This window comes from Bufo bufo, chromosome 1, assembly GCF_905171765.1.
Source record: "Bufo bufo chromosome 1, aBufBuf1.1, whole genome shotgun sequence".
Classification (NCBI taxonomy): Eukaryota; Metazoa; Chordata; class Amphibia; order Anura; family Bufonidae; genus Bufo; species Bufo bufo.
The window spans coordinates 654,452,007-654,475,337 of record NC_053389.1 but is presented as its reverse complement, the minus strand read 5'-3'; the positions used below and the strand labels follow the sequence as shown (position 1 = coordinate 654,475,337).

The window sequence follows — 23,331 nt, the reverse complement described above, 5'->3', positions numbered from 1 at the left end:
AGCCCCTAGTAGTTCTTATATGGGAAACTGGGAATATGAAAAGAAAAAGATAGGTTACCATGGCAGCCAGGATGCTACTGAAGCCCTGGCTGCCATGGTCAGTTCCCTGCACTGGAGAAGATTGTCTTAGAGACAGGGAGGGCTGGGCAGGCAGGGGTAGTCTTATACGGCGAGTATAGCCCAAACCCTATATTTTAAATGGAAAAGTTGGGGGTCGTCTTATACGCCGTAAAATACGGTACTTTGTGCCACATTTATCAAATGTTGCATGTTATTTGATAAATTTGGCTTGTCTTTAAACCTAATACTTCTGTCTAGAGAAGCTACTCCAATTTTCCTACTCCACCCTGCTCTTGGAGTGAAATTGCAACTTATTTGCGACTTTTAAAAAAAAGTCTCAATGATAAATCTGGAGTGAAACTCATTAACATAGCTCACCACGCCCACTTTACCATCCATATTACAAAACTGGAGTGAGTGGTATACACATGCAAAAAGTCAAAACATTTTGTGCAAGTGAGTGTAAAAAGTCGCAAATATTTGCGCGAGTGTAAAAAGCCACAAATTTTTTGCGCGAGCGTCAAAAAAAGTCGTAAAAGCTTTATTTTGTGACTTTTTGATGCCAGAATTCTGAAGTGAAGGTATGATAAATCAGGGCCTTAGATTTGTAGAACGAAAAATAAAAAAGTTATGGATCGTGGGATCCAGCGATGCAAGAACATTTTTTTTTTTAAAGGGTTTTAATTGTGCAAAAGTAGTAATAAAAAAGCTATATATATATGTTTGAAATTACTGTAATCATAAAATAAAATAGTTATCTTTGCTATTTAGGACGAAAAATGAATGTATCAAAATGTATAATGTAAAAACTTAGTATTGCTGTTTTTTCCCTTCCCCCACAGAGTTAATAAAAGTTAATCAGTAAGTTAAGTGTACCCCAAAATGTTGCCACAAGAACAATCCCTCATAAGACTACATCAACAGAAAAATAAAAAAGTTATAGCTCTTGGAATGCGATGATGAAAAAAAATAAAATAGAAATCGCTTGGTCACTAAGGCCCAAAACAGGCTGGTCATTAAAGGGGTATTCCAATTTCATTAATTGCTGTTAATCAGTTTCCCCAAGCGTTCTCCTGAAAAATCTTCATCTGCGCCTGTGTTGTCTACCTGTATCCTCTGGTTACGGCCACATACTTGCGGGGCTTGTATGTGCCGCGCCTGCGCACAATGTCCTACCTTCTCCCCAGCCGGCCGCTCGAGAACGCGCACGCATGCCCAAAGAGATCACTTGTAAAACAGCCGTGTCTGACCCTGCATGCTGGAGATAGTACCGGGGAGAGAAACGGTCTGCCTGCCACGCTGCTGTCCTGCAGATGCTAGAGGAGGAAGGAGGGCCCTGGAAGACCACAGTGGCAGAGTTTAGGGATTGATATGCTCCCCTATTAGTCCCGGGCCGACTCCTTCTGGGCGCCGGAGCACACGGCGTCCTCGGTTGCTATGACGCCGTGCGCTCCCTCCTGCCGCCGGAATACAGTGATACACTCTTAGATCATAGCAGTGTATTACGGTTTTCCAGCAGCAGGAGGGAGCGCACGGCGTCATAGCAACCGAGGACGCCGTGCTCTCTGGTGCCCAGAAGGAGTCCAGGCGGCAATCCACAGATGCCCCCCCATAAGTGCCATCCACAGATGCCCCCCCACCCCATAAGTGCCATCCACAGATGCCCCCACCCCATAAGTGCCATTCACAGATGCCGCCCCCCCCTCCCCCCATAAGCAGGGGGATGGGCTTTACATACTCTGCAGGCTGCCAGAAGGATGACTCATCCACATGAACGAGCACACAATGACTGAACTCTCAGGGTGAGTCATGAGGAGGTGTGGCCGGCCTTCACTCAACTGCCTGAGCAAAACCAGGAAGTTAACAGGACATCTACTGCTGGTAAGATTGAAAAAGCAAAGTAGGAATACCCCTTTAAGGGTTACAAGGGGTAGTCTGGTGCATGACCTTTTGATAACAGCAATGTATCTGAAATGTAATTATGAATTGAGAAAATGAAATTGATAAATACAAGTTAAATGTTAAAAGTGGAGATGAAGTCAAATTATTAACTCACTGAGTACCCTTAATATATCCAAGTTTTCCTAAATTTATAATCTAAAAATATCTCACTGCCAATGCAAGATGGTTAATAACCAAAAAATATCCATAAGGGATCGAACCCCCTAAAGGGCAGACCCATCATCATCAGTGTATACGTAGACACAATCTTACAACCTTTTGTGGTGTCTTTACCTTCATATACTAGAGATACAATGGATTTTCTCAGCAGGATCAATGGCATCACCTGTGAGGAAGATATTATGTTGGCTATTTCACACGATAGGGGCATCATGACCATTGAATATTTATTGAGAGAGAGGGGTTCATTGTAGACCACATAACAAGTTCCTTATTTCCCTTTTAGATTTCATCCTCAAGTACAATATTTTTGGGTTTAATGGTAAGATCTTCCACCAGCTCAGGGGAGTGGCCATGGGCCCATTTTTGGAGAACATCTTGAAGAATGGGCACCATGTATCCAATTATGGCTGCATTACATAGATGATGTTCTGATTCTATGGAAAGGTGAGGCAGCACAATTTAAACTCATTGTGGACAAACTGAACATCAATGAGTTGGGTCTTTTCTTTACAGTCAGGTCCATAAATATTGGGACATCGACACAATTCTAACATTTTTGGGCTCTATACACCACCACAATGGATTTGAAATGAAAACGAACAAGATGTGCTTTAACTGCAGACTGTCAGCTTTAATTTGAGGGTATTTACATCCAAATCAGGTGAACGGTGTAGGAATTACAACAGTTTGCATATGTGCCTCCCACTTGTTAAGGAACCAAAAGTAAAACAGAGGATATCCGGAGCAAGTACTTAATACGGCGTACCACCATGCACGATGCAGTAATCGTAATACCCTCCTCACTCCAAAAATAAGCAATGAGAATGGGGAAACTATAAGAATAATAGGCACATACGATGATGGGCATAAAGAAGTGAAAGATATTCTCACAAAATTCTGGTGTATCCTTCGTACGAACCCAGACGTGGAGGATATCCCCCGCATTACATATCCTAGGGGTAGGAATCTAAGGGAGCGGCTGGTCCAAACTTTTCTTAAAGCCCCATTTCACCAACCACTAAGGGGACATACAGATGCAGTGGATGCGTTGCCTGTGCATCCATCTTAATGGGCAGACCATTCAGGAGCACGTCCACAGGTAAAGTGTATGATATTATAACATTCATAAACTGCAGGACCACAGGTGTCATCTATCTAGCAACATGCAAATGAGAAAGACGATACAAGAGCTTAGGAGTAGGATAGGGGAACATCTGAATAAAGAAAAAAGATACCCCGCTCGGTAAGCATGTGAGAACCTAGGTGACATTAATGCACTTAAGTTTCAAGGCATCGAACATGTCCGCCAACTGCCTAGAGGAGGCAACCTGGATCGGAGACTCCTCAGAAAAGAGCTACAGTGGATTTTTCATCTAAACACCGAAAGGATTGAATGAAAGAAGCAGCTACACATGCTTTATTGAATAAATACAGCTTTTTTTTTTCTTTTGATTTGTGACTGGTATGATACTCATTGAGTGCACCAATAAATCCGGTGGGTGTAACAGATACAACGTGGCACGCTGGTGTGTCTACTCAATTTTTGATAATACGGAGTGTTTATCTAATGAACATAGATAATAGGGAAGCTACACCCATACCACAGTTGGATACGATCCAGAGATAGACCATCTGTAATAAATCTAGTCATTTTCCCTGTGAGTGCAGACCTTTGACAAAGTAGTCCTTACACGCATTACACATCTGCGTTCACATGAGGGTAGACAATTTATGCACTCCACTTACTACAGGTGTACTCTGACTATTTTATTTATTTTTCATCATTTTTTTATTGCTCTGAGTGAAGGATTTGTTGTATTATGGATTTACATTCCTGGAGGTTCTTTGAGTTACCCCTGCTGTGATATTGTTATTATTGCCTCGTACTGCTCTTTCCACTGAGATGTATAAATCCCCATGAATGAATTCTAGCAATAGCCGCTTGGAAATAATCCAATTGAATTGAATACTTAGGTGGGAATACAGGTATCTTGCCACAGTGGGATACGGAAGATTGGGACTAGGACCCCTAGACACGCCCCCTGAGCATCTACGTCCCACCTCTTCATTCCCCCTAATATATTGAGCGGGAACGGGTCGGTGCGTACGACCACACTAGTAGGTTGACACCACACGTGCAGCGTTACCGCTCTTCTCTAGCAACAGATTTACAGTGGATATAAAAAGTCCAGAGCCCAGACCTGAATCCGATTGAAAATCTGTGGGGTGATCTGAAGAGGGCAGTGCACAGGAGATGCCCTCGCAATCTGACAGATTTGGAGTGTTTTTGCAAAGAAGAGTGGGCAAATCTTGCCAAGTCAAAATGTGCCATGCTGATAGACTCATACCCAAAAAGACTGAGTGCTGTAATAAAATCAAAAGGTGCTTCAACAAAGTATTAGTTTAGGGGTGTGCACACTTATGCAACCATATTTTATTTTTATATTTCTTCTTCCCTCTACCTAAAAGATTTCAGTTTGTTTTTCAATTGGGTTGTACAGTTTATAGGTCACATTAAAGGTGGAAAAAGTTCTGAAATTATTTATCTTTGTCTCATTTTTTGACATCACAGAAACCTGACATTTTAACAGGGTTGTGTAGACTTTTTATATCCACTGTAGACAAGATAACCTGCTTCAGGGCCACGCTACAGCTCCTGATGAGGTATACGCAAAAAGGGACACATGAAACACGTCAAGCTAGTTAGGCTACTGACGCTCACCAAGGAGATCTTATTGTAGAAGCGGTGATACTTGCAGGGTCCCGCTGGGCGTCTGTATATACTGGAAACACTTACTATACCAGTCTGCAACAGGATTGAGTGCCTGATATGGTACAGTGGATAACATTACTATTCCTGCTCAAGGGAAGCCATTGACTTAGTCTTCCCATCAGTTTTGCAGGGCAATATCTTTCTGTGCATTTGGGATGAGGTCCACTACCATTTCATGGTGGTCCTCTTTTAGCTACAACTTAAGGGTCACACCAAAATATCCATATCGTGTAGTTTCCCTCCACATCTAAGGACCCTTATCCCACCTGTCTGTTTACACGCAGTGACAGGGGTGCAATTAATAATTTATTTTTATTCAATAATTGTTCAAAAAAAACTTTATTCGTTTTTGGTTATTAACCGTTTTGCACTGGCAGTGAGATATTCAAAGTGGAGATGCACTTCAATATTCAACTTTTCTAGTGCAGCTACGCTTTATTCAGTACTCTAGAAAAGTTGAAAGACAGCCGATTTAAATTACCAGTTGGAAACTAAGCCAAGTTCGGTTCCAAATTTTAAAGTGGTTTTCCACTTTAAAAATCAAGTACCAAAGTTATTCAAGAAAGTCTTGCACAACTTCACCTCATCAGAGGCAGTACATTTTAATGCTGTACAGAGACTGATTTTTTCAGTGGAGCAACCGGATGTAGCATCCAAAGCTTGCTTCGCTTATCTCTAGCGATTTCCATCAGTGATTGTGAGCCAAAACCAGGGTTCCACAGAGATAAGGTATAAGGGAAAGATCTGCACCTGTTCTGTGTTTAGAGCCGCATCTGGTTTTGGCTCAAAATCACTGATGGACGTCACTGACCAAAATTCTGACGTGTAAATGAGGCATTAGAATGTGATTTGTATTCTTACAGCTCATGCACACAAACTTATTTTTCTGTCCATGTACGTTCTGTTATTTTTGCAGCCCGTATGCAGAACCATTCATTTCAACGAGGCCACAAAAAAAAAAAAAAAAACGGAAATGACACAGTGTGCATTGCATGTCCTTATGTCCATTGCTCAAAAAAATACATGTCCTATTCTTGTCTGTTTTGCGGACAAGCACAGGCATTGTTACAATGGATCCGGAAAAAAACTTATGCAACACAGACATCACACAGATGTCATCCGTTTTTTTTTTCTGGGGATCGGTGTTTTGCGGACCACAAAATACATACGGTCGTGTGCATGACCCCTAAATCATTGTTAAATCCCTGGCCAGGCCAGCAAAACAATCATTGATATGCAGAAAATCTATAACACTCGTTAAAACCCTGTTATCTTTATTCACGTCTTTAAAAACATCAGAGTCACTGACTTGGGAGGCTTATGTGTTTCGGATAGTATAGGAACATCCTTACAAACTTGCAATTTGCAAGCTCGGCGTTCGGGTTATCTAAGAATAACCCGGACCTATAAGAGGCATTCCGTCATAATAGAAGTCTATGGCCAGCATGCAATACAGAATGTCTCTTATAGGCTTCCGTGCTGCATGCAGTCATAGAATTCCGTTATGGTCCGTGGTAACGGAATCAATTATGGAATTCTTAGATAACCCGAACACCAGACTTGCAAATCGCAAGTTCACTCAACACTAGTCAATATCTCAACAAGTGAATACTGGCTTTAAAACATATTGGGCCAGATTTATCATTACATTACACCAGTATTATGGTGTGAAAACCTGCACGTTTGCCACTTTTTCAACAGCCTCGCCACTTTCCCGAAAAGGTGGGGTTGGGGAGGGGGCAGGGACAACGGCCCTACCACATTTTATCTTCTTCTAGGCCAGTTATCCTTCTTGGTATGAATGAAGTTGTTAATGGAGAATACTAGGATCTTTTGCCTTGTGCCGTCATCAAAAGGGGTAGCTTGTAACTGGTTAGTTTAGACAAAAATACTTTATTGTTTATCATCATGCACATTTCAGGACCAAACCGATCCCTTTTTCAAATGGATTCAATATACTGTATATATACGCAAGCATACTGTTTTAAAACGGATTTGGCAGTAAAAGGAACAGGAGGTCAACGCGTGTGCCGTAAAAACAAATAATCATATATGCATATGTCGATGCATAAATACATGTCTTACAATAAAGTAACTTTCTAAACTAACCAGGTACATGCTACGCTTTCGATGATAATGCAGGGAGAAAAATTCTAATAGTCTCTGTTAACTACACTACTAATACTATTTAACTACTTATCTCTTTATGAACTTCATGAGTGGTTTTATTAAAAAGAACATCTGTGTGTGAAGGCAGCATTACACAGCCCAACGAGGCAGACGATTGTCGGGAGGGTAGAGTTCCTGCCCAACGAGGCAGACGATTGTCGGGAGGGTAGTGTTCCTGCCCAACGAGGCAGACGATTGTCGGGAGGGTAGTGTTCCTGCCCAACGAGGCAGACGATTGTCGGGAGGGTAGAGTTCCTTCCCGACAAACGGCTTCATGAGTGGTTTTATTAAAAAGAACATCTGTGTGTAAAGGCAGCATTATACAGCCCAATGAGGCAGACGATTGTCGGGAAGGTAGAGTTCCTGCCCAACGAGGCAGACGATTGTCAGGAGGGTAGAGTTCCTTCCCGACAATTTTCTGCTCGCTAGCAGAGGAGACCGCTTCATTAAAAAGAACATCTGTGTGTAAAGGCACCCTCCTTCACTTTGCTGGCTGCAATTACGAGATAGGTGCGGGTCCCAGAGACGGGAGCCGCACCTATCGGACAATGGGGTATATCCTAGTGATATGCCCCCATTGTCGGAGATGGAAATACCCCTTTAATATGTGAGATGTCCATTGGTGGGACAAGACCCTTGAGAAAAGCAAAACCGGACGAAATAATTGAAGATTCAACATCACTGTTTTAAGAACTTTACTTAGAATCCCTTTTAAAGGCACCAACAGTAGTAAATACGTCTAAGACAATTCAATGGTAAGAAACTGATTGCATTGCTTGAAAGAACCAATAAAAAAGCAGCCGCACGTTAGTCCACTGGGACAATACCAGCCCCTTGTATAGAAGTATCGACATGTTGTATTTGACTGGCATCATGCATTTTGCAATCTACATTCAAGTTTCTAGTGGGGGATTTTAAAACTTTATACAATGCTGTAGAAGACACCGTGCATGCATTAGTAGAATCTAACCATGAGCTAGAGAGAGCCAGGTGTTTCAGGATGACATGAACCTAATGGAGGACAGGCATTCAGATGGACCGCTAATCTGCAGATACACTGTTATATATTAACCCCTTCAGGACCAGAAGATTTTCTGTTATTTACTCCCAGCATTCCCAAAGCCATAACTTTTTTATTTTTCCATTCACAATGCAGTGGGGGAAAAAAATTATAAATTTGGGTCGAATTCTAAAAAAACCCCCACAATTCTGACAAAGTTTTATGGGTTTTGTTTTCACGGTGTTCCCTATCCGGTAAAACTGGCCTGTTACCTTAATTCTCCAGGTCAGTATGATTAGAACTATACCACATATGTATAGTTTTACATTTTAATACTGACCAAAAAAATTGAAATGTTGTCAAAAAAATATTGGGGTCATTTATCAAACTGGTGTAAAGTAGAACTGGCTTAGTTGCCCATAGCAACCAATCAGATTCCAGCTTTCATTGACAGCTCCTTTGGAAAATGAAAAGTGGAATCTGATTGGTTGCTATGGGCAACTAAGCCAGTTCTACTTTACACCAGTTGGATAAATGACCCCGACCTCAGTTTTTTTGCGTTGCATCGCCATATTCTTACCCCCTTAGCTTATTTTTTGCAAGCAAGTGTGGATGCGGTGCGATTTTCACGTATGGTTGCTAAGGAGACGAGGGATGTATGACCCGGGACCCCATTTACTTTATTATTTTCCATTATAACGTGGTGAGCGCGATGACATCAGCGAAGGTCCTTTTGCAGGTCCTTCAAGAAGAACAAAGAAGAAGATCCCGGCTGCGCGATCAAATGGATGGGATGAGTTATGTTTTTATTATTTTTTAACCCTCAATTGACATTATACTGTATTAAGAATGCTATTATTTTCCATTAAAACCATGTTATAATGGAAAATAATAAAATCTACAGAACACCGAACCTGAACTTCAGTGAAGAAGTCCAGGTTCGGGTCTGGGTACCACATTCAGTTTTTTCTCACGAGCGTACAAAACGCATTGCACTCACGTGGAAAAAAAATGAACAACGGAACGAAATCGCAGTCAAAACTGACTGAAATTGCGTGCCTACTCGCACGATTTTCCCTGAACGCACCTGCATCGCATCCGGCCCGCAACGCCCGTGTGAAGGGGGCCTTAGCCTTGTATTGATGTGCATAAATTAATCTAAAACAAAAATGCACCACATTTTGATCTATTTGAAAGGGTGTTTCCAGTATTTTAATCAAGATAAGATATAGGTCATCTATATCAGATTGGCGGGGGTCCGATACCTGGCACCCCCGCCAATCACCTGTATGAAGAGAAGGCAGGCGCAGTGCCGTCTCCCATCTCTCTTCCTGCTCGCGGCTGCCATGTCTATGGTAAGCAGGAAGAGAGACAGGAGACTAATCTTCATAAGGTTGATCGGCGGAGTCGACCCACTGCCAATCTGATATTGATAACTAGAGATGAGCAAATGTCATATTTTTAAATTTGTTCACTCTTCGTTTGGTGGTAAAAGCAGAATTGCGTTATGGATTCCGTTACCACGGACCATAACGCAATTCTATGACGGAACGGATTTTATGACGGGATGGATCCGTTATGTAGCCCATAGACTTCTATTATGACGGAATAAATAATGGAATGCCTCTAAAGGCATTACGTTATGCATTCCGTCATAGAATTCCGTTATGGGCCCTAGTAACGGAATCCACAATTCTGCTTTTACCACCAAACGAAGCGTGAACAAATTTCATAACATGAAATTCGCTCATCTCTATTGATAACCTATTCCAAGAACAGATCATCAATATTAAAGCCTGGAAAACCCCATTTAAAGGGGGTGTCACCTATAATATTTTTTGCCATTTGAAACCAGATAGTGACATATATCATTTTTTCAAATCCTTTATTATTTTCAGATTGTGTTTTTTTAGTTCCATTTCCTGTACAAGATTATGGGGGGCGTCCATCATGCCTGAGCTGTTAACAGCATTTAGATATACTTCACAGAGCCACCATGGGCCCATAGGGGGTTATTTATTAAACTGGTGTAAAGTAGAACTGACTTAATAAGATTCCTCATTTCATTTTCCAAAGGAGCTGTCAATGAAAAATGGAATCTGATTGGTTCCTGTGGGCAACTAAGTCAGTTCTACTTTACACCAGTTTGATAAATGACCCCAATAATATATCAGCCTGGGCGCCTTTAAATTTGAGGTGCATTTTAAATTAAATATATCCAGCAAGGTCTCACAATACATTTTTGCAGTCTCTCCTGTACAGTCAAGTGCCTGATTTTTAATTAACTTAATTAAAATATCTGACATTACAAAGAAAATCAATCCGAATGTGATTGTCCAGGCTGCAGACTGAAGGTCCATTTCCTCCTGAGTCACAGCCTTCTAATCCATTAATAAAGGAGACTTTATAATACATATTGCATTATGTCATTTGGACAAGTGGCTATTTAAAATGATTCTCCAGATATAACTTCACACTGCATAGCTTTTACCATACTTTTCCCAGATTAGGCTACTTTCACACTAGCGTTCAGAGCGGATCCGTCTGCTGTCTGCTCAGACGGATCCGCTCCTATAATGCAGACGTTTGTATCCGTTCAGAACGGATCCGTCTGCATTATAACTTAGAAAAATTTCTAAGTGTGAAAGTAGCCTGAACGGATCCGTCCAGACTTTACATTGAAAGTCAATGGGGGACAGATCCGCTTGAAGATTGAGCCATATGGTGTCAACTTCAAACTGATCCGTCCCCATTGACTTACATTGTAAGTCTGGACGGATCCGTTTGCCTCCGCACGGCCAGGCGGACACCCGAACGCTGCAAGCAGCGTTCAGGTGTCCGCTCGCTGAGCGGAGCGGAGGCTGAACGCTGCCAGACTGATGCATTCTGAGCGGATCCGCGTCCACTCAGAATGCATTAGGGCAGTACGGATGCGTTGGGGCCGCTTGTGAGACCCTTCAAACGGAGCTCACAAGCGGAGCCCCGAACGCTAGTGTGAAAGTAGCCTTAGTTGCTCTGCCCTAAGTGAACACTAAAGCCACAACCAAAGGTCATATGGTGTTAGACATCAAAACCTACTGTAAGGCCCCAAGCATATAAGATAATCAGTTTTACAGCCTGCAAATCGTGGATCCGCAAAATACAGGAGCAGTCCGTGTTGTACACCCGCTATACAATGTACGGTGCTGCGCTTGGCGAGCATGCAGAAGGCCGTGGCTCTACTGCGAGTGCCGATGCCTTCTCAAACAGCTGATCGGCGGGGTCCCGGGTGTTAGACCTCCATAGATAACAAACTGATGACCTGTCCTGAGGATAGGTCATCAGTATTAAAGTCTTGGAAAACCCCTTTAACCCCTTAATGACCGGGCCATTTTGCACCTCACCTTTGTGACCAGGCTGATTTTTATATGGTAATAACTTTGGAGCCATTCTGAGATTGTTTTCTTGTGACACATTGTACTTCATATTAGTGGTAAATTGGAGTCAATATAAACCACCTTTATTTATAAAAACCTCCTAAATTTACATAAAATTTTGAAAGAATTGTAATTTTCTAAATTTGAATTTCTCTGCTTTTAAGGCAGGTAGTGATACCTCACAAAAATTATTACTCTACAGTGAATAGATTTCCCATGTCTACTTTATGTTGGCACCCTTTTGAAAATGTAATTTTATTTTTTAAAGACATTAGAAGGCTTAGAATTTTAGAAGCAATTCTTAAAATTGTTAAGAAAACTTCCAAACCCACTTTTTTAAGGACCAATTAAGTTATGAAGTCACTTTGTGGGGCTTACATAGTAAAAACCACCTATAAATTTACCCCATTTTAGAAATTAAACCCCTCAAGTTATTCAAAACTGATTTTTACAAATTTTGTTAACCCTTTAGGTGTTCCACAAGAATTAACGTAAAATGGAATAGAAATTTCTAAATTTCACCTTTTTTGGCAGATTTTCCATTTTAATCCATTCTTTCCTGTAACACAGCAAGGATTAACAGACAAACTAAACAATATCTTTTACTCTGAATCTGCAATTTACAGAAACACCCCACATGTGGTAGTATACTGCTGTATGGGCACAAAACAGGGCTCAGAAGGAAAGGAGCGCCATGTGGTTTTTGGAGGGTAGATTTTCCTGGACTGGATTTTAGGCATAATGTCACATTTGAAGCCCCCCTGATGAACAGTAGAATCTCCCAAAAAGTGACGCCATTTTGGAAACCACAGGATGAGGTGACAGTTTTATTAGTACTATTTTGGGATACATATGATTGTTGATCGCTCGATTTTATGCTTTTTGTTAGGCAAGGTAACCAAAAAAATGGCTGTTCTGTTTTTTTTACGATGTTCACCTGACATGTTAGATCGTGTGCTATTTTTATAGAGCAGGTCGTTGCAGATGCATCGATACCAAATATGTCAATATTTTTTAATTTAATTTTGGTTTTACACAATAAAAGAATTTTTTAAAAAACAAAATCAAGTTTTTGTGTCTCCATTTTCTGAATGACGGTAACAGTTTGATTCGTAATATTTTGGACTATATTGGACTTTTTGATCGCTTGGTATTACACTTTTTGTGATATAGGGTGACAAAAAATGGATAGTGTATTGCAGTGCATTGTGACTTACTAAGCCTGATCAGGCTCCTGCCTCTGGCAGGACCTGTCAGGCTTAGATACCATGGCAAGTCTGGATGCCTGTGAAAACGTCTGGTTGGCATGGTAACCATTGGGACGCTGCCACACCAGCGGCCCATAGAGAGAGCTCCCTCCCAGTTAACCCCTTCCATACAGCAGTCCCTACGGACCGTGGCATGGTAGTCTTTAAACGGCTGACATCGGTGGCAGCACAGATGTCGGTTCTAGCAACAGAGTGTCAGCTGAATGTTACAGCTGACACTTTACTGCTATGCTGCTACTGCTTGACCATCCCGGGGGATAAGGCCTGAGGGTGTTTGTTCGGTGGTCCCACTCAGCCATCCTGAATTGGGGGGATTGTGACATTGTGGGGGCTACAGAGACTCAACAGCGCAGCTCCTTTCTACTCAACACTCACTGACAGGTTGAGATCGGAGCTGCGCTGCAGGATTTGAGGGACCGCTCTGAGTGGACGCCTGTTGGGTGCAGTCAGTGACACCAGTTTGCATGCCGGTGTCACCGCACTTGCAGTGACACGTTGGATTTAATGACGTACTGTGTACATCCTAGGTCAGGGATGGGCAAACTGTGGCTCTCCAGCTGTTGTAAAACTACAAATCCCATCAAGCCTTGCTGTAGGCTGATAGCTGTAGGCAGAGTGGGCATGATGGGATTTGTAGTTTTACAACAGCTGGAGAGCCTCAGTTTGCCCATCCGTGTCCTAGGTCATTAAGGGGTTAAAGGCACATACACAGATAATTGCTACTAATCGGATGACTTTCTAGGTGAAAAATTGCTCCAGCTGTTGCAAATAATCAGCAGCGCCACATGTGTTCAGAGGAAGTGCCTGGTATTGTAGTGGAGTGCGATCTTAGTCACACATGGACAGACGGGATACAATATTGGGGCTCATTTACTAAAAACTGGCGCCTCACACACCAGTCAATGAAAACCGCATGCCTTTTAATAAATTTGTTGCATCTGTGCTCTCCCTGCGCAAGAAGCCGAAACGTGTATAGCCAGTTTTCTGTTGTAAATTATAGTAAATGTAAGGGCCGTGCTGGGCTGCAGGAATTTGTGACTTTTGTACACCAGAAAACGGGCATACTTTGTAGACCTTATGAATCATTATTGTATTGCTGTATCTATAATATCTGTGCCAGTACTGCATGCAGACAACTGCACCCTGCTCACAATATCACCAGTGCACCACAGCTTGCTGTCTGTGAATTGCACCAATGCCACAAGTATGTGTTACATGTCACCCAGCAGATATTTTGGGTGCTGTTCGCTATATCATGATTTTGTTTACAACGGAGCCATTAAAGCTATGCGGGAAGCATATACCGGCAAACCTTGGTGGATAAAATTGACTTTAATGGGATCCATCAATGTGCCAAAAATAGCGCTGTAGACTGTGATACTCTTGCCAAAAATATTGTGAAGTTCGGGGGAAAGCCCTAGAGGTTCTGAATATAGATGTGAACAAAGCCTTATTTCTGAGTATTACTACATATGTAATAAATGATAAGAATTATCCTACTGGTATCCAGAAATGTAACAAACACCAGCCTTAGTATAAAGTAGATCGGCGAAGAATGGGCCAAATGTATTAAGAACCACAGACCTCTTAATAAATTAGGCACATTCCCAGGCACCAGAAGTTCACATCCTCACCAGCTATGAGAGGGCATAGGTTTGAAATATCATTTAAACCTGTTTCTACTACTGGGCAGTGGGAGGCCATGAACCTGCCCAAGTCCCGCTCATTTTCCCACCTAGCTTTTGAAAAGTGGCAAGATAAGTGAAAAGCCATAAATTATGGTGTAAAATATAGAATCAATATCTACATAATTTGAAACTTTCGTACACCACAACGTCCCTGAATAAATCTTGTGCCCTTTCTAGAGGTTTGCAAAGGAAGCATGCCGCATTAAAATTCCATCCAGCAGTCAGTAAGAGAAGGCGCTAGACTAGATCCCAGTAGCGCAGCAGGAGCTAAATACTTTGAGGTATTCTCACACTGCTATGGTGGATACTGATGTCGCAGTGCAGCACATAAATAATAGGCTTCTCTTGTGAAGAGAATGACAAAAGTAAAAAAAAAAAAAAAGAAGGTAAAATGTGAACGTCCATCAAAGTGCAAATGATCAAGTATTAGCAACAACCTGCAGGTAAAAAAAAAAGTTTATAATAAAATAAAGCAATATCCATCTCTCCAGAGTCCTTAGCATCACATCCTCTCTGACTGTGTTCCTTTGGTACAACCACGTAAAGCACAAGATCCAGAAAAGGAGGCACTGCTATTCTCAATGTTCTGTTAATGCGTTTTGGCAGAGGTGAAATAAAGAGTCTGATAGAGTAGAAGACGACGATCTTATCCACACCACCAATATACCCTCCTGAAGGTGGCAGTGCAGCAGAGATGGTACAGAGGGCATCAGTTGGCACGCAGCTATCCCTTCATCACCTGGAAGACACAAGGAGGCCCTCAAGATTAACAAGCACATACAAGTACCAGAAGAGGCTAAAACAAAACGCATTACTATGTGAATTATCTATAACCGTATGGAGACACAGGCAAACCTATTATTAACCCCTTAAAGGGTTTCTACCCATAAATAAAATTACCAACGCTCACAATAATATTCTATCTTGTACCCTATTCTCTGTCAGATTGCCACTATATCTTTACTATACAGTAGGCACTGTGCAGATGTACTAACTTACAGAATAAGGGAATACAGCTCCAGGGCCTGATTCAATTAGAAATCCCATTACCATATACTCCATTAGTGAATTCTCAGTTAATAGATCTGTACAAGACTCTCATCTCTTAGCCAAATGATTACAAAAAGTGTCTCTCCCTCTGGGTGAGCTGTCCTCCATGAAACAGACAGTCCATTGTTTTGGTATGGCAGTGTGTAAAGCTTAAAGGGGTTCTCCAGGAATGATTTAGAATGACTGCCAGCAGCCTGTCCTAGAATGTGAGCAGGACTGATTGTCACCACTTGTAGAGCTGTCGAGGACGGTGAGGGGGCCGGGCCTCACTATACACTCTGGCACTTTCATATACTACATATTAGTGAGTTTTCCTGTCAGGCTGGTCAGCCATGATGGCATATCGTAGGTAGGATTACATCATTACCATCTATTGTACAGCAGTGTACTGAGGTCCTGCCCTAGGCAGCTCTGCAAGTGGTGGCAAATAGTCTTTCTCAGATTCTAGTACAGGCTGCTGGCGGCCATTTTAATTAGTTCCCGGAGAGCTCCTTTAATTTCACCTGTAATGGTTCTGCTGGGAAAGGTGGTTACCCACAGATTACAGGTGATTATGGGGGTGGATCCTAAGAGGGGAACGCTTCGTGGTCAGGTTATTGTGGGAGGGGAAAGGAGCCTTCTGACAAGTAGGGACCGCTTTAATGTTGAGGGTCCCATGAGGGGTCGTAATACAGTAAACATTGTATCCTGGAAGCCATGACCTATAATTCCTGCTAATCAAGGACTGAACATAATAATCCAGATGCTGGTTCAGTGTACAAGTGTAAGGGCTTATCCCACAAGAAGAATTTGTCACCTATCCACAGGGTAAAGTGATATATGTCAGATCGCTGGTGGCACGACAGGCGAAACCAACAGTAAACCTGAGAAAGGAGGGTCTTAGATCAGGCTACTACTCCATTCACTTCTATACGACTGATGGAGCTCTGTCTGACCCCATAGAAGTGAATACAGCAGTGGAGCTTCATGTATTATCGCTCCCATTTAGATAGCGGACTCCTGGACCCTCTGTTCTTGGGTCACTAGGGGTGCCCGCTGTCGAGCCCCTAGCAATCTGACATTTAAAGTTCCAATATTCTTAGGGTTAATCAGGGGTCCCAGCAAGGGAGCAAATACATTTTTTTGGGATTACTATATTGATTGCCTAAACTTAGGACAGGTCATCAATATCCGATCAGTTGGGGTCCTATCTTTGGTAGTGGCTGTTCCTGTTACAGGAGCTTGCTGAAGCTCAATGTAAGACTGATTAACTGTAGTAGGATAGTAGATGGACGTACTAAGTGAATACTGTTTACTGCCTAACTAAAGTACGTTAAAAACATTTTATTTCATTTTATTAAAAAGTTATCTCCCCAATTATAGGCTGATCGGGTGAACTGGAACTAATTCAGACCAATAATATGCTGGTTCCTAAGTAGACCCTACCACAAGAACTCCTTATGTGTATAGGAGTATGAAAAGCAAAGGAAAACTCCTATTGCAGTCCTAGAAGTGTATCTGCACTAGTCCCTCAGGGCTGCAGACCCCATAGACAGAGCGTACCTTATTGTTATATAGGACCAAAATATAGAAGGAGTATTCCCTATTGGGGCTCAGTAAGGGGAAGAGAGTCAGCCTGCATGTACCAAATCTATGCTGCAGTCTAATGCTCGATGCGTTTCCCTTCCGACTACTGTCGGTAATTCATCAGGAGCATTGATCCAAGTGTATGGCGAACACTATGTACTGCGACCCTGATGGTGGGTGCGCAATAATCACGCCAAACACACTTGGATTTAATTGCCGATTATAACGCTGCACGCGTCTGATGGCGTGCGTGCAGCAAACAACGAGCCTCCCGGCACTGTAGTGGCCGTAGCGCTCAGTTTTTAACATCAGCCTGAGGGATTAGCCAGTGTTGTCAGTTGCATATCATTGTGGTGCACCTTTTGCAGTGATTTATCAATTACATAAGTGACTAAGAACCTGCATTATATGGAAAGATAGTTCTGTGAAAGAAATCAAGTGGTTAATCAACACAAATTTTGATAATTATACTTAATTATTAACCATTCTCCATTTTAAGACTTAAAACATTATTAGGCTACTTTCACACCTGCGTTCGGTACGGATCCGTGTGGTATTGGCACAGACGGATCCGCACAGATAATGCAAACGTTTGTATCCGTTCAGAACGGATCCGTTTGCATTATTCTTTCAAAAAAATGTCAAAGTCAAAACGGATCCGTCCTGACTTACATTGAAAGTCAATGGGGGAGGGATCCGTTTTCAAATGCACCATATTGTGTCAGTAAAAATGGATCCGTCCCCATTGACTTACATTGTAAGTCAGGACGGATCCGTTTGGCTCAGTTTCATCAGACAGACACCAAAACGCTGCAAGCAGCGTTTTGGTGTCCGCCTCCAGAGCGGAATGGAGGCAAACTGAAGCATTCTGAACGGATCCTTATCCATTCAGAATGCATTGGGGCTAAACTGATCCGTTTTGGGCCGCTTGTGAGAGCCCTGAAACGGATCTCACAAGCGGACCCAGAAACGCCAGTGTGAAAGTAGACTAACCTGCAGTATAGGCCATGATCAGTAGATGTCCTTGCGCTATTTCATTTTTTTTTTTCAGATCAGCTGCTCTATTGCCGCCATGTATGCTAATTAGTAGCATCTGTACAGGGAGGAGGGAACGGCCACGTTTCTCAAGGGGCGTCTCCTTCTCCCTGGCTGTGACGCATAGCATTAGCATAGCTTTAGTGAAAGAAGGAGCCTGGGTCCAGGGTGTATTAAAATCAGATTGCAGACTATAAGACATTCACTTGCCTGCCATTATTATTATGTAACAACTGCTATTCTTATACGTGTGTTAAATGGAAGAACCCACGTGCCCCATTTCACAGCCAGACCACAGACGGCAACCATAGCAACAATACTTACAACCTGTCGTTTCTCAAGCAGAGCATCTGACAGTATATTGCGGCACTCATCTGATGGGCTGTTGGACTAAGATTACAGCCTCTTCCCAGGAAGGAAGCTACTGCATAAGGAAAAGCATCAGAAGAGACTGAGGACACTGCCCCTTAGGCTAAAGTCAGAAAATAATATAGGAGGGGGGCCGATGAGCTTCAACTATTTCTTGGAATGAAGGGCCCGGATGTTCTCTCTCTAAAAAGGCCCAAAACCATTTAGTTGCGGTTGTCCAAGATTTCTGCAGTAACCTTGGATCTGAAACAGCATTCTTTGAAAGAGCCACTGATTTTTACAGTGCTGTGTCAGACGTGATAAGGTAATAGCAGGGATTAGTGGGGTTCCCTCCCCTTCTTATGGCTGCAAGTGCCCTGGGGCAGCGTTATGGCTGTAAGTGCCCTGGGGCGGCGTTATGGCTGTAAGTGCCCTGGGGCGGCGTTATGGCTGTAAGTGCCCTGGCACACTTCACCGCCTGGCCCTGGCACGAGCAGTACTCTACCCACTATGGGCAGAGGCACAGACATGTGCAGTGGGCATACCCCGGTTAAATACAGCAGCTCGGTGTCCTCTGCTGGCACGGGCACTTACAGCCATAACACTGCCCATTGGCAACTTGTGAGACCTAATTTGCATGGGACAAATACATCATAGGTACGGTTTTATTCATGTGTATGGGCGCAATAATGCTATATGAGCAGTTTAAAACATGAAAACGTGGTGACAAGCTCAGTGCTTACCTCTCCTTATTCCTGCTGTCCCCCTGAATATAACTTTTTTGACTCCTTATAACCCCAACACCCTCCCTCCCCATCTGTGAAGATCTCACAGTGCTTCTGTAGCGCTCTGAGGCTGTCCGCTATGATTCGACAGAGCGCTGCTATGGACTCTACCTAGGGAGAAGAAACCAGTGGTCTATCCCCAGTTGGCCATTAGTTTGTAGGGTGTACAACAGGAGGATGTAAAATAGAAAATAGCGCTATACTCAGGAAGACAGCAGAAATAAAGACAGGTAGGCAGTTTGCATTTTTTAAACTCGTGGCAGGTATTTTTTTAATAAAAAAATTAAAAAAAAGGGCAGCATCTCTCTGCCCCCTGACAACACAGCTGGTAGAAGCTCAGTAGGTGGCACTGACTGCTTATCAGATCACTTACCAATGACTTCCACAACATAAAGGTTCAACACTTGCTGTATCGCAAGCAATACTTCAGAAAGGGATTGCTGTGGACTGGAGATCTGGATCTTTTCCTTAAGTTCATTAGATAGTCTCAGCCACATTTTACCAAAATTTTCTGTGGAAATCGTAAGAGGTCTGAAAAAAAGAAAAAACACCTCTAATTAGACCCACATGGACACCACATCTAATGTACCTTACAGACCTTCCTGCCCCATGACCTGTGGGCCTGAAAGCAAATTGCCATATTATTACAGCATCATGATGGTGTGGCAAGGAGCTTACCTTGTGCCATGAGCAAAGGATGTCAGCTATAAATTACAGATTACATGCTTATGCAATCCCAGCCGTTTAACCCCTTAGAAGCTGCAGTCAATAATGACCACACCATCTAATGGGTTTGTTTGACAGAGGCACTGTCATCAGATCCTCACAATGCAATCTCACCATGCCAATGGGTTGTCAAAGCAGCAAGGGCCTAATGAAGGCTCCCATTTCTGCCACCTTTGTAAACCCATCTGGGGTCTAATGGGATGCCTGTCAACTTTAGGCTGACTAGCATTATATATTGCAGAATGAAAGTACCGCAGTGAGTACTGACATTGTGAGGATCTGATGACATACTATACTAGTGATCGAGTCCTCTGGTAAACCAAAAAATGTAATTACTTGAACATATTTAGAAAAAAAAAAAAAAAAAAAAAAATCATGTCATTTCTCCCATTAAAAAATAATTACGTAAAAAAATAAAAAAAAATTAAAATTAAAACCTCAACATATTTGGTATTACCACATATGTAGCGACCCACTCATCCTGCACTGTTAACGCCATAAAAAGATAAGGATAAAAATCTATGTAAGGCTACTTTCACACTAGCGTTTAAGTTTTCCGGTATTGAGATCTGTCATAGGGGCTCAATACCGGAAAAAAAACGCTTCCGTTTTGTCCCCATTCATTGTCAATGGGGACAAAACTGGACAGAACGGAAATCTCCAAAATGCATTCCGTTCCGTTTAGTTGCGTTCCCATACCGGAGAGCAAACGGCAACATGTAGTTTGCTTTCTGTCCTGGGATGTGGAGCAAGACGGATCCGGCATGACCCCCAATGCAAGTCAATGGGGACGGATCCGTTTTCTCTGACACAATTGTATTTATTAACAGCTTTTATTAATGCCGTTTTTATGGAAGTTAGAATCTCCTCTCTTTTTGTATACTGACATTGCCGCCGGTCTGCAGTGATTCAATGCATCCATAGAAGCTCACAAGTGAGCTGAATCTTCGTTTTGGGGTACATCTAATGTATAGAAAACCTTTAATACATTATTTTGAGAGGGGAGTGAAAAAAACAGCAACGGAGCAATATTTGGAGTGTTTTTTTTATTTTATTTAGTTTTTATGGCGTTTGATGTGCAGTATAAATAAAAAATTAACTTTAATCTGCAGGACAGTATTGGTGATACCAAATTATGCAGTATTTATATAAGTATTTAGGGGGGGCCATTTATCAAACAAATACACCTATATTAGGCATATGTCTGGCGCAGATTGCAGCACAAAGGTCCTTTGTGCCGCACTCTGCGGCTTCTCCCTGCTCACGCCAGGTCTAAAAAAGTGGGCATGACGTGGGTGGGGAAGGGGATAGGCCGGCAGGCCCATCTCATTTAGCATTTTCTACGCCTGTTTTAGAAGTGGCGGAGGTTCCAACAAAGTTATGCAGAGGACGGCACCTCTTAATAACTCCAGCGGATCCACCGCCAGGTATAGATAGGGCTTATTAAGACTGGCGTCTAAAACGACAGTTTTAATAAATGTGCCCCTTAATACCTTTCATACAATAAAAAAAGTCAATTGTTTTTGTGTCACCCTATTCTGACCATTTTTAAAAAAATTGACAGTGCTGTGTTTTATAGCTGTTTTTACAGGATGAGTTACATTTTCATTCCAACTATTTTCAAGACTTCTTCATGATTTTTCCTTCAATTTTTAGGGAGGTGGAATGAACAGAAGCAGTTCTGGTGGTGTTTTTGTATGACATTCACAATAAGGAGCAATTACCTTTTTAATTTATCATTTATTTTAGACTTTTAAATGTTTTAGTTAAATTGTATTTCCTTTTTTTTTCCATTCACTCGAGGTGACCAGACAATGCGATCACTTGACTTCTGTATTGCAGTGTGTTAAGCCTGACAGGCTATAAGGCCTCTGACAGTAACGAAAAGTAATGGATGCCTCTGCAAAGCATCAGGAATATGGGGACAAAGGGAATCCAAGAACAATAGGCCAAGATTGGAGTTATCTTCACTGCCGGCTTTGTGGCAGAGTGTCAGCTCCTGAGCCCAAACCATCACAGTGCCGTAAATGTACAATAGTTGTGGAAAGTACCCACAGCTACCCATATATTTATTTTACCTGATAAAATCAGACAGCATAAAATATAATGAAAATTCAAGCTGAGAAGGCACTTCTGACTCTGTCAGGTAAGTGACGCGGCCACGGATGAACTCTTTCTTGCATGGGTGTGCCGGGTGTACACTACCCCAGCACTGATGCACTTCTTTTGCCTCCAGATGAGAAAGCTGGCAGCAAAGACTCTGGGAAACCTAAAATACAATGAAATGAGGGTAATGAAGCACAGCAGCAGAGCATTCACATCACTTATAAACTGTGACCTTTGTAACTATGCCCTCTATGCACCCTATACGCTCATCTGCTGGGTTATCAAATATTGTGGTGCCGATATCACACCCTGGTGAACTTACCATAAGAATCTCAGAGTCTTCCAATTGCAGATTAATATTTTTAATGGCCGAGCTTGTCGGATTAACAGTTAACAATACAAGCAGCAAACAGTCTTCTTTCCATACTTTACTGGAGTACAGCGTCAGAGTCCCACCAGCTGCCAGCTCAGTGACGGCAGAGTGTGAATGCTGGGCAAGCTCAGGAAGTAAGGTTGGCACAGAGAGAATCGTGCTGGCTCCTTGGGTGGGTGAAAACGTTTCCAGGTTAGAGTTTGCAAACAAAGAAGAAACTTTCCCTTCTACTGACTTGTCTTCAACTGTTTGTGAAGGCAACAATCTAGAAGCGACGGATGAGACATCATTTGGTAACGTCCATGCTATGTGATTCTGCTCTCCAGGGGAATACAAGAGTGCATCCTCTTTTTTGCTAAACTTTGACTTTCTTTTAAACTTTTGTGTGGTCTGGTCTGCTTTACCCATCTGTAAAAACAGGAAGATCACACATTAATAATACACATGAACACATTTATAACCATTTGATATAACTTATTTGCGTCTGTTAAACCCAGCACTCCTTCTAGCGCCTGGCAGCTGTTTTCCCCCATACTCATTAAATTATAACAAAGAGCAGAAGAAAAGATAATAATGTTTCCTCTGTGATCAGGAGTTTTATCTGGACATTTATTACATATCCACAGGATAGGTGAGAGTCCTGCCTCTGGGACCCGTTACTATCTCAAGAAGGGATCCCGTCAGGAATGGAGAGGTAATACACCTATAGTCATGTGCATTTAAGGAAAAACACCTGGTTCTACAACAATATAAAATATTGTCCAATACATGCAAGCTTTTATTTGCCTGAGTTTTAAAATCCATCATCCATTGACCTTAAAGAGTCCCTGTCACCGCTCCTGAC

At 42.2% G+C, this 23,331-nt stretch overlaps 1 protein-coding gene and 1 long non-coding RNA gene across 4 annotated transcripts in view; one reads left to right on the top strand and one right to left on the bottom strand.

Annotated features, from left to right (window-relative positions):
* The first annotated feature begins 12,570 nt into the window (after positions 1–12,570).
* On the top strand, positions 12,571–14,870 carry LOC120985813. Its single transcript, XR_005775585.1, has 2 exons — positions 12,571–13,337; positions 13,493–14,870. It is a non-coding gene; the product is annotated as an uncharacterized LOC120985813 (long non-coding RNA).
* Positions 13,576–23,331, bottom strand: part of AP4E1 (adaptor related protein complex 4 subunit epsilon 1) — a 65,973-nt gene continuing 56,217 nt past the window's right edge. The window contains exons 17-20 of one of the 3 annotated variants that reach the window (XM_040413971.1): positions 22,437–22,895; positions 22,087–22,277; positions 19,656–19,813; positions 13,576–15,237 (exon numbers count right to left, since the gene is read on the bottom strand). In XM_040413971.1, coding sequence (XP_040269905.1) covers positions 15,077–15,237; positions 19,656–19,813; positions 22,087–22,277; positions 22,437–22,895 — 969 coding nt within the window. In that variant the 3' untranslated portion in view covers positions 13,576–15,076. The remainder of the gene's footprint in view (positions 15,238–19,655; positions 19,814–22,086; positions 22,278–22,436; positions 22,896–23,331) is intronic. The other 2 variants (XM_040413972.1, XM_040413970.1) reach the window with 2 other exon arrangements.